The 12,094-nt window shown below is 38.0% G+C and overlaps 1 protein-coding gene across 4 annotated transcripts in view; it reads right to left on the reverse strand.

The window, feature by feature from the left end:
• The window catches only part of CEP120 (centrosomal protein 120), a 79,735-nt gene that overhangs the window by 17,529 nt on the left and 50,112 nt on the right, over positions 1-12,094 (reverse strand). For all 4 annotated transcript variants that reach the window (XM_049649102.1, XM_049649099.1, XM_049649100.1 and 1 more), the window contains exon 19: positions 8,191-8,289. In XM_049649102.1, coding sequence (XP_049505059.1) covers positions 8,191-8,289 — 99 coding nt within the window. The remainder of the gene's footprint in view (positions 1-8,190; positions 8,290-12,094) is intronic.

Below are 12,094 nucleotides of genomic sequence, written 5' to 3' on the forward strand. Positions count from 1 at the left end.
CAGAACCCTGCGTCAGGCTCCATGCTGAGCAGGGACAATGGTTAGGATTCCATCTCTCTCTCTCTCTCTCCCTCCCTCTGCCCCTCTCCCCTGCTCTTGTGTGCTCTCTCTCAAAGAAAAAAAAAAGTATCTCATGTCTTGATAAGCTATATTTTCATTATTTTTTGGTTCAAAATATTTTCTAAATTCACTTGTCTCCAGTTTAGCTATGGGTAATTAGAAGCATACTACTTAATTTTCAATCATTTGAGGATATTCATTATCTTTTCATTAATTTCTAGCTTAATCTCACTCTGGACAGAACATATTCTAAATTACAATCTTCTGAAATTTATTGAGAATGGTTTGACCCAGCACATGAGCAATTTGGCTAAATATTCCATGTATACTAGAAAACGTGTATTTTGGACTTTTCTGCTAAAATATTCTGTATACCAAGGGTTGTGTTGTCTAAATGTTCTAAATATTTACCAATTCTCTTGTTTGCTCTATCAGTTCCCAGGAGAGTTGTGGTAAAAATCTACATTATGCATTTTTCTATTTTTCATTTAGTTCTATAGATTTTTGCTTTACCTAAATTTGTGGCTGTTGTCAGGTGCATACACGTGTGGAATTGCTGTCATCTTTGAGGTGAACTGACCCTTTTACGATCATGAGCATTCTCTTGCCCCCAAATCTGCTTTGCCTGATAGAAGTCTTGCTAGATAGGCTTTCCTGTGATGAGTCTTAACATAATACATACTTCTCCCTCTTTTAAAGTTATCCATTGTATATCCTTACATTTAAGCTATATCCCTTATGAGTGGTATACTGTTGTTTAGTTTTTCATGCAATACTGGTCTCTAATGACAGTATTTAGTCCATTTATATTTCAAGTCATTGGTGATATGTTGGGTTGCAATCTTTACATGTTGGTATTTTGTACTTGTTCTATCTCTTTGGGGTTATTCTCTCTCTCTCTCTTTTTTTTTTTTTAGGTTAGTCTAATCCTTTGTCATTCCATTTCCCCTGCTCTATCAGCTTCTCATTCATTTTTACTCTTCATTTACAAATAATAACACAAATCAGTCCTTTGACAACTTCAAATAATGGAACATATTTTAAGCATTTTAACTCTATCCGTCTCTTCTCTTGTTCTTCTGTTTTTGTCAAGAAATTTAATTCTATCTATATTTTAAAACCAACAAATATTTTGAGTGTTGCTTTCTACAATCCGTATTTATATTTTAGACATTTATTTCCATTGCTGTTTATTCTCCTGTTTTCATTTGGGATCATTTTCCTTCTGAAGAACACCTTAAATTATTTTCTCTTACTTTAGGTTTGCCATGACAAAGTCTCCTAGTTTTTGTCGCTCTGAAAAGTCTTCTGTCACTGTCACTTACGAAGAACATTTTCTTTGGGAAGAGAACCTTAAGTTGGCAGTTCTGTTCTTGCAATACTTTAAGGATGTTATCCTGTGGCTGGAAAGTCATCTGTCAGTCTTTTTGCTGCTCCTATGAAAGCTATGTCTCCCTCTAGCCCCATCTTCTTAAGGGTTTCTTTGCTTTTTGGCAACTCCGCTACCATGAACCTAGGTATGGTTTACTTGGTATTTATTCCTAGAGTTCATAAACACTCTTGAATCTATGAGTAGCTATCTTTTTCACTTTTAGAGATTCTCATGTAGTATCTCTTCAAATCCTGCTTTCTCTCCCATTCTTTTTCTGAGGGGTTTCTAGAGGCTTCATGTTTGTCTCCCCCAATACATACAGGTTTCCCTGCTTTCTGAAAGTTGGAAGTAAGCCGTTTGACAGTTAGAAAAAGCTACATGAGTATCGATTTTTGCTAAATAAATCCAAAGAGGATTTTGGCTATTCTGAAAACCATTACCATGCAAATGTAGGTCTTCTGTAAGAGCAAAGTGGTCTAAGGCCAACTGTGGGTAAGCTGGGGATGCTCTTTACTTTGCATCATTTCTGCTTAAGAGAGGTTTCACAGGAACACTCTACTTTTAGATAGCTGGGGAAATGTGTGTTATGAAACCTAATCCCCATTTTGAACTGTTAGGGGATGGGGCCTTTGGGAGGTGATTAGGTCATGAAGGTAAGCCCTCCTAAATGGGACTGCTGCCCCTGTAAAAGAGGCCCAGCAGAGCTCCCTGACTCCTCTTCCACGAGGACTTGACAAAAAGGTGGCCTTTTATGAACTGGTGACTGTGCCTAGACCCTGATCTTGGCCTTCCAGCCTCCAGAAGTGTGAGAAACCAATTTCTGTGATATTTTGTTATGGGAGCCCAAAGAGACAAAGACAGGTTCCGTAGTTACACACAAATGGTGGTCAATCTCATATCCTCTATCTCAGGGGTCACTCATGTTGTTTGCTATTTTTTCCATCCTTTTTCCCCCCTCTGTTTCAGCTTAGATGCTTTTTACTGACTTGACTTCACACATCCTTGGTTCTGCTGCATCCAATCTGCTGTTAACTCATCTTTTACATTCTTACATATCACTTAAAATATTTCTCAGTTCCACAATTTCTACATTATTCAAAATATTCTAATTCTTCATTCCATTTCCCCATCATATCACCTTTGTTCTAGAACACAGTAATAGCAGTTATTTCAAACTTGGCATCTGGTGACTCTAAAATCTGGATTACCTGTTGACTTCTATTGAGCAAAGGGCATTAACAGGCATTCCTTAGTGACGAAAGACAAGTGGTTGATATGCAAAAGAAAAGCTGCTCCAAGTAAGTCATCAGGGATAGGAAAACCGAAGCCACAAAGTGACACTATTTCAAACCCACCAAACTGGAAAAAATTAACACATGTGATAATAGCCAAGTGTTGGACATCATATGAAGAATAACAGTTACACACCACTCTTGGGAACTCAAGAGTCGTACAAGCACTTGGGAAAGTAATTTTGCCCTATTTAGCAAAGCGTTAGAAAGCAGCGACCCTTATTACCAGAAACTCTACTTTTTGATATAAATACTAGAGAAACTCGGACAAATTCAAAACTTTTCAGTGTTGTCTTGTTCTAAGTTAAAGGAAAAAGCCATTGAAAAAGGACTGGGTAAAATGTGCTATGTTCATCTGTTTGTTTTATAAAGCAATAAAAATGAACTATAGCTACTTGCCTCAACATAGCTAAATCTCAAAACCAATTTTGAGTAATACAAGGCAGACAAGAGAATGATTCAAAGGCAATGAGTCCATCTACATAAAGTTTAAAACCACACAAACGTAAAGAAAAGCAAAGGGAGAATAAATACCAAATTTAGGCAAGTAGTTACCTCTGGAGAGGATGCAGTTGAGCAAAGGCACAGAAGGCTTCCAGAACACTGATAATGTGCTCTGGTTCTTAAAATAGAAGTGGGGGTGGGGGGGGCGGGTAGGGTGCATAACCATCTTCTTTTTCTTTCCCTCTTTGGACTGTTATGGTCTATTTCTTTTAAAAAGCAACTATTAAAAAAGAAAGGAAAAGAAAGCTCGGCAAAAACAGACCCAGTTGTTACCTCTGGCTGGTGATTTTTATTTTCTGTGTTATGCAGTGCTGCAAAGTTTGTCTTTGTTTACAATAAGCAAGCATAATTACAAGCAGAAAAAAATAATAAAAGCCAATTATGTTAGGTTAGGTTACTTTGTAAAATTGTAATTTTATAAGACTTGAAACATCCTAGTTCTAAAACACAGAAGACAAGCCTTTAAACGCCTTGAATTTTTCATCACATATATGGCATTAATACTGATCACACATGCACACACAAAAATTAGAGGTTACAGAAAGAAATCCTCTCTGCTGCCAGGTGCTCTGGGTTAAAGACTCCTCAATCAAGTGAGTATAATCTTTATTTTGCCTGAGCTGCCTATAAATCCAGAGAGGAGATGTAAACATGCATACACTAGACTAAACAGCGGCTAAAAAGTGGCCACTACTTACTCTCCCGCTCACACATACCATGTAAGTCTGTGGGAAAAACTTACAACTAAACTAAGGAACTCAAGTCAAGTTTTCTGAAAATAACCCAGAGCTGACAAGTCAGTAGGAGGGCCTGGATGGTTTCAAGACACAGTTTTTAACCAAGACTTGGACCTCCAACTGTTTTCTTAAACAAAGATTTACATCCCATCCTTGGCTAAATTACTTATAAATTAATCAAATTAATTACCCTGAGTGGATAAGCAGGAGACTGGACAAGATAGTGCTGATGTCAGCCAACGAAGCCTGTGTTGTTTTAACTAAATATATCAGAGCTTAGTTTTAAACAGATCTACTGTGCACAAATATGGTAAGGGACCCACATCCTACCCAAAATCTTAGTTCTGTTTCCTGTCTTGGGAACAAGCGGACCTAGTTTCAATTTATCTCATATAATGAAAACGTTAAATTTTCTACACGAACAAATTCATACCTCTTAATGATTTATTTTCCAAAAGGAGTAGCTTTTATTCAACCTACACAATTGTTTTCTAAGGTGATGAGAAATATTTTTAAACAAACATTTTTTTAGAAAAAAAAAATTAAAGTGACAATCTTGAGTATTTGTCAAACAATGAAACCTTTGGTTTAAAAATATTTCTGTAGTGTATCTTCATGGAGACTGGGGGTGGGGCGGAAACAACTAAATTTCCCCTTAGATGTCTCACCATCAGAATTCTTTCAGATCTGTGCTACACATTGTACCAAAGATATCAAATCCAGAATGTCTGGGTATCATTCCTTGTTTTCTAACTTAGGACCCATTTATGTTTATTTGTTTGGTTTTTTTTTTTTGTTTTTTTTTTTTACAGCTGTTACCTCCCCAAGTTAGCAAAGAACAACAACAACAAATTTACAGCTTGGAAACACAGACTTTTAAGGTTGGGAATTAGACGATTTTTTTTTTCCCCTAAATCATTAGAAGAGTATGTTTGTTTTTTGTTTTTTTTTTTAATTCACAAATTGACTGTACTGGGTCACCTTTGAGTAATGGAAATCTGTTTAAACATTCTTTTGGCAATAGGCACCCAGCATTAGATCTTATTTCCAAGCTTTACCAGCTGGGTTTTGTCATTAACATTTATTAACAATCTAAGATATGGCTTTCCCCATCTAATCCGTACTACACAAATGTTTTGTATGGCCCTCCAGAGGATTTTGCTGTGACAAATTACTGGCAGAGATTATAGCCCCGTGGCTATTCACCAGAGGCAATGTAAAATTAACATGGTACTAATCCAATTTAAACAAGAAGTTGCACAAACAATCCTCTGAACAAAAGCAGATAGAGGATTCCAATTTTATATTCAAACACAATAAATGTGTTTTTAATAAAAAGTTCTAGAAAAATATGGTACTTTCACACATATGAATTGTGCCTATTTGATGAAGCTATTAATTTTAACCCTATAAGAACAGTTAGTGGCAGAGCACAATTTGGGATGGTCATGGCAAAGGCTTATATTTGCTCTTCAAGTACCAAACCTCCAATGTCGTCTGTGGAACATCAGTGATTCCTAGTGACCTAAAGGTTGTTTACAGTGTTGTTTCCAAAGCAGAAAGTTAGTGGGATAAGGAACAGAATTAGTCTCGAGGAAGATTACTGCACTCAAAGAAGGAGGCTCTTTTCTTGAAGAAATAGTTTAGAGTTGAATTCTAAATTTAACGCCGTTTTCTTAATACATAAAGTAACTCATGGGGAAGCATCTGACTTTCGTGATAGCCTCTCCTACTAGGAACAAACAGCAAAATTATCTGCCCATGCTTTTTAGGCAAGGGGGTAAATGTAAAAGAATGGATGAAATGGGAAGATTCAGAAGGTAACAAAAGGGTACGGGGATGCACGTGACAGGAAGGAGACATTTCAGTCATTAACGATTACTCCTCTCTCCAAAGGAAATGCCCTCCTCAACGCTCACACTTTTCCACCTTTTCATTACTGGTTCTGGTAATGCCCCATGATTCATTCCCTTAGTCTCTGAGCCTTCACTGTGTAACTTCTTTAATGGCAGGCACCATTTTCTACTTCTTCCCCATCTCCTCTCCGTACTTTGGCATCCTGACTGGAGCTTCTTCTCGCTCGAGGTCACTTCAGTTCTCATTATGAGAGCTGGTCTAACAGTCACTGATGCCATTTTCCTTGCTGGGATGTGCCAAACCATGACTTGTGCCTGGATACTGTGTCAGAAATCCCTAAAACCTTCCAGGGCTCACTTTCTTCTCCTCGAAATTCTTTCTTTATTTGGCTTCCACGGAATAACCTGATACCAGCATAAAGGGGAAACAGCCGGGACCCCAGTCCAGTGGCTCTAATCCTTGCTCTCTCACTCGTGACCTGTGCGATCTGGTGCACCTTCCTTAACTTCCCTAAGTCTCCGTTTCTTTCATCTAGAAAATCGAAATTCAGTTACCAACTCTACTGCGATCTTGGTTAGGATGAAATGACAAGGTGTGAGGGGCCTGAAATCATGACCGCCCTCTTGCTCTCTGCCCGTTGGTTCCATCATCAGCTCTCAGGCCTCCTCTGCAAACCTAAGAATGCTCAGTTTTATCTACCACAGCTTAAATTCTCACATCTGCAAGGAGCCCAATCATCCTCCCAATACCAGCTGCATATTTCTGAATGCTTGCTGAATTTCTTTTGGCAAAAGTCAAGATGTCCACATTCACAAGTCCTTTCTCCTCCTTGTATTACTACCGTTATTTCCATACTGGAAAACTCGCTTTGCAGACACTGAGGCTTGAGCCTCTGGCATCATCTTCAACTTTCTACTTTGCATTACAATCAGGTAAAAACGGGGCTATACCAATCTACCAAAACCATGTTTTGGGGTTTTTTTCCCCAGGAATCTGTGTGTCACGTTCCCACTTAAGTTCCAGTCCTGGTTACCTGAAATTACCTCTAAAATTGACCCTCCTCTCTTGTCCAAGTAGAGTCTCTGCTTTCCACCTTCCTGCATGTTTGCTATACTCATTTTGTTGGTTACATTTATAGCATTTCCCTCTCTGCTTTCTTAAATCACAACCAGCTCACCAGAGGTCTATCTCAAATACTCCTCTTCCACAGCATCCTACTTAAGTGCTATTAAATAGATGTACTTTCCCGTCCTGCCTCCTCAGGATGGTTCTTGTCACAGCTCTCACTCTTAAATATAAATGTTACATTTATAATTTTCTTCCCTCTTAATAAATTGCAAGCTCTCTGAGGGAAAGACTTAAGTTTTACATACACCAATAAATCTATCGCAGTACTGTGAATACAGGAGGCCCTCAGTGCACGCATCTGTCCTTGATCCTGTGAACATTTATAAAATACTTTCACTTCGTGTAATATTCTGTTATGCTTACAATCTCAACTCTTCGACGAGCTACATTAAGGCAAACTGTATTGTTTATTCTCCTGAGGTCTTGTACATACCTCTCTTTGAGAGCAGTAGGTGTTTAGTACAATACCACAGAGATGTTTAATAGCATTTGCCGGTCATGGAGACAGAGAAAAAAAATACAATTATGAAAGACCCTATGTGCCAAATTTCACTCTGAATAAACTGATCATTAAAGAAAGGCAAAAGTTTGAAGGGTTAGGTCAAGTAGATTCGATTCTAAAGAAAAACCTTGCTCACATTTAATTGATCTTAATCATTTGAGCAAACTTCACTCCAAAATAAGATTAATTTCTCCTGAGGCTTATGGCATTTGTTATTTAGTAGTAGGAAGAAGAAGAAAAAAGAAGTCTAAGAAGAATTCAGGAAACCACTATCACTTTTAAATTCTTGTAAAATTGTGCAAAAATTGTCTGTGATTCCTTTTCTTAACTGAGTAAATGACTAGGTCTTCTAGGACTAACATTTGAAATCAGCTGTTCAGCTGGAGGACATGTTAAATTTTTTCAGTTATTCTGAAATTTCTTTTCTGAAAGTTACTTTCAATGGAAAGAAATTAAGACAAAAAAAATGGCCGTTTTATAAGTGAAAGTGAAAGAAATCATTCCTAATTTCTTCTGGGGAGGACAACAGTTGCCAATTTGAAAAAAAAGAAAAAAAAAGGACCTAAGAGTTAATTTTTTTATTAAGAAAACAATCTTTTAATAATCTCAAAAATAGCCCTGCAGATCCAAATGTCCACATATGAACGTAATAGCTATTGCCAAATACGCATACTTTTAAAGAATCAAGGAGAAAAAGACATAAAAAGAAGAATCCATCATCAGCTATAAACTACATACCTGTTTAAGTCTGGCAAGTTCTTTCAAAGCTCGTCCCCACTGCTGCTTGTAATGTAGTTTAGACTTAGTTGCAGATTCCAACTTCCTTTCAAGTTCAACCTAACAGTGATTAAAATCGTATCAAGTGAAACACTATACCACTGTGTACAATCACTGAAAGATAATATATACAAAGAGTCTGGCTTAAGAAAAGAGTTTATACAGTGTAACATACGACATCATCTAAAACTGTTATATAATTTACTATAAATATTATGGCACATGAACATTTTCTTGTTTAAAATATAGTCGTATTTTTACTGCCTAACAGCCTATACTGAAAGGAACGGAATCAGTCTTAACCTCCAGACAGTTACTATAAATGTATTAAAACGTGTATAGAGTGCAAAACATTCATTTTTTACAAAAAGCAGTCCTTACTGTTAGCATTCCAATTTAGCTGGCACTCGACATCTCAGAAACCTAGTTCTTCCTTCTGGGGGCCTATCATGAGATGGAACTTGGTCTTACAACCCCGAGAGCTAGTAGAGATACTCTTAGAACTCTATTGCCGCAAAACTCGGAGAGTGCTGAGAGCAGGGAGATCTTTTATCAGAAAGCAGTTTACTGAGAAAGAGGACAAAGGGGAAAATATTTTAAGAATGTTAAAATAAACCTGAGAGTAGGAAAAATAATGCTCCTCATAACACTAACTTTGATTTTCTATTTTTCCTCAAACATATAAAGAAAAACATGAAAGTGATTCCATTAAAAAAATGGTTATTTATACTTGCAGCAGGCAATCTGTTGTGCATGAACCGAAGCCAACTTGGCGATGTTCTGGAATGTACGTTCTCAGTGTTTCAAACCAAGTACCAAACAAATTCATGAAGCCAACAGACAGTTTTACTATTTAAGTGATAATGTAATAATCTGCCTGAATTACAGCACAATACTGTGACTCTAAACTGGTCTAAGTTTTTTATATCAAGTCTAGTTTTTCCCATACACACAACTCTTCATGTTTTGCAGGAACATCAAACCAAAGGCACAGTCCCAAACTTCAAACTTCAGAAAACGTGTATGAAAATAAAAGGAAAGGAAAAGCAGATTGCCAAATTCCCTTCACAAAAGACCAGAATATTCTCTGCAGTAATATATGAACTCATGGAGTCACGGTCTTTTCTGCTTTATAAATCCCTGGTGCTTGAATTTAAAGGTGTTGACATTTCACAACTAGACTTACATGTCTTAAGTTGAATAAATACTCTGAGATTATCAAAGGTGACCTCTTCTACTTGTGCCCCAAAGATTTATACATATTACTTGGTAATTTAACAGTAGGGCATAAGTCAGAGGAATAGCAAAAATCGTTTTATATTGCTGGGATAAAAGGGTAGTATTTAATTATAAAAGTGATCATGTCCCTGGGTCTTGGAGAAGGTCTGGTAGCCTAGACTGGCCCAAGGATGAGGGTTAGGAAGGGATAACCCCAGAGGGATCAAGTATATCCCATGGACTGACTCAATAGAAAAGGCTGGATAGGTTTTATCAGTTTTGCCAGGATTATCAAAATCATATTTGCATATTCACAGTTAAATTAAAAAAAAAAAAAAACGTAGTTTGCAAATTTCAGATTCAAACCCCACTTTTCTAATGCATTCCTATGACCTAATCAGTGATTCCTAACCTTTCTTCTCTTTTTTTTTTTTTAAGAATACAGGTGCCTCTGTGATTCTAAGGAAACATAGGGGACCCAGTTCCCAGAAACATGCACACAACTAAAGATTTGAGAGAACTCCAGGGCATTCAACGACCTTGAGTTGAAACCTCTCCTCTTGAGTAGATCTAAGGCTTGGGCAAGCTTTTCACTTACCTCATGAACCAAGTTACAGATTTCTCATGTGAAAACTCACCTCAGGACCCAGAGTCCATTCAGAGGCCAGTGCAGGCAGAAAGCACAAACCCGTGTTCACTCGTTCTCTGTCTCCCTGTTTCTAGGCCCACAAGTCTCATTCTCTGCTCAGTGGATGGCACGGTCTTTGTCTCTGATGCCCTCTTCCCCACTGTCACAAGGAACTACAGAGACTTCTCCCTCGGAGAACTTGGCAGTTTTATTCTTTTATGTTGCTCCTGCCCTTTCCTTAGCCCACGTTTGTATCTTCTCCAGTCTCCTCAGCCTCCACACTTTTCTGTCTCCAAATCCCGCAAACCACTGTCAGGTCAATTTACTCTCAAAGATGCCGCTGCTGCTACTTGCCTGAAGGCTTGAACCTACACTCCTCTGCCTGTTTTAAGGTGTTCCAGAATCGAACTTCTGTCCTACTTGCCGCACCTATTTCCTTGGTGTTCCTCAACAAAAAACCCTCTACTCCAGCCCGTAGGTTGGTGTCCTGGTTCACCCCTCATCACCCAATTAACTTCCTACGCCTGTCACTTTCTTCTCTGCTTACTTAAAACTATTTTCTCAACTGCAAAGAGTTTCTAGCATATTCCCTGGTATTTGATCACACACAGTCACTTCAGGCTCCTTGAGGCATCTCTCCAATTTTATTACAACCTCTTTAAAAGCGAGGTCCCGGAAGGATCATGTACTTTTCCTCCTCTTTTTTCTCTCATCTTTGCCTTTGCCTTAAGACAGGGGTGGACGCATGGTAGCTACCAAATAATCATAAATACATAAATTTTGGCATTTATCTTCAACTTCAGTCTGCCCTGCTATATTAATGTTTCCCATATTTCATTTATTTAAAAACCTAATTATTTTTAAGCCATCTAAGAGACACTCCTAGTTAAAAGCAAATCTTAAACTATTCTTGACTTTTTAATAAAAGGAATGAAGAATTACATCTGGTAAAACTGTATCTTATTTTACACCATTTCAGTGAAAATTGAAGTATTTCGGTTAAACTGAAGAGAATAGGTAATCAGCAAATGTGCTCTATTTCACATAACCAGAAGTTATACAATGAATAAGATACTTTTTCACTTATGTCTTTCTTTTTGTGCGTTTATATCTTTGTTATTACTTAGCAATAAGAAATAAGATTCTGCCCTCTTCTGGCTCCAAACAAAATTTACCAAGAATTTTCACCGGAGCTGAGAAGCCGTGTTTTACTCAACACTTAAACATGCTGGATGAGTTCCTTGGGTCTCAAACAGAGGCAGTTTAATTATTCATTTCTTTTCCCCTTGCCCTTCACAAGTTCATGGCACTGTTTACATTTTTGATACGTTGAGGGATTTTTATCCTTTTGGTAGAAGTATAGTTGGAAAACGGGATTTAAAGAAATCACATAAAATGTATTTCTATGGTAGCTAGTTACCAACTTTCTATTCACAAAAGATAAGGTTCTAATTGTGAGATATGTGGTCTCTGAAGGTAAAATAAAAATACTCTTTGACACTTAGTGTCTGTGCACTTCAGCTATCTTTGGTAGGTACCACAGAATTCACAGTTGTAAACAGGGAAATAGTTGAATACTTGTTTTTAATCAAAAGAGGGGTTATGGGGCACCTGGGTGGCTCAGCCAGTTGGGCGACCGACTCTTGACTTCGGCTCAGGTCACAGTCTCGAGGTTCGTGGGTTTGAGCCCCACGTTGGGCTTGGTGATGACACTGCAGAGACTGCTTGGGAGAGCCTCTCTCTCTCCAAATAGGTAAAATAAACTTTTTTTTTTTTTTAATTTTATTTATTTTTGACAGAGAGAGAGAGAGACAGAGCATGAGCAGGGGAGGGGCAGAGAGAGAGGGAGACACAGAATCGGAAGCAGGCTCCAGGCTCCGAGCTGTCAGCACAGAGCCTGACGCGGGGCTCGAACTCACGAACTGTGAGATCATGACCTGAGCCGAAGTCGGATGCTCAGCCAACTGAGCCACCCAGGTACCCCTCCCCCACCTTTTTTTTTTAAGAGGGGTTAAAAAT

The sequence above is a fragment of the Panthera uncia genome (genome assembly GCF_023721935.1).
Source record: "Panthera uncia isolate 11264 chromosome A1 unlocalized genomic scaffold, Puncia_PCG_1.0 HiC_scaffold_17, whole genome shotgun sequence".
NCBI lineage: Eukaryota > Metazoa > Chordata > Mammalia > Carnivora > Felidae > Panthera > Panthera uncia.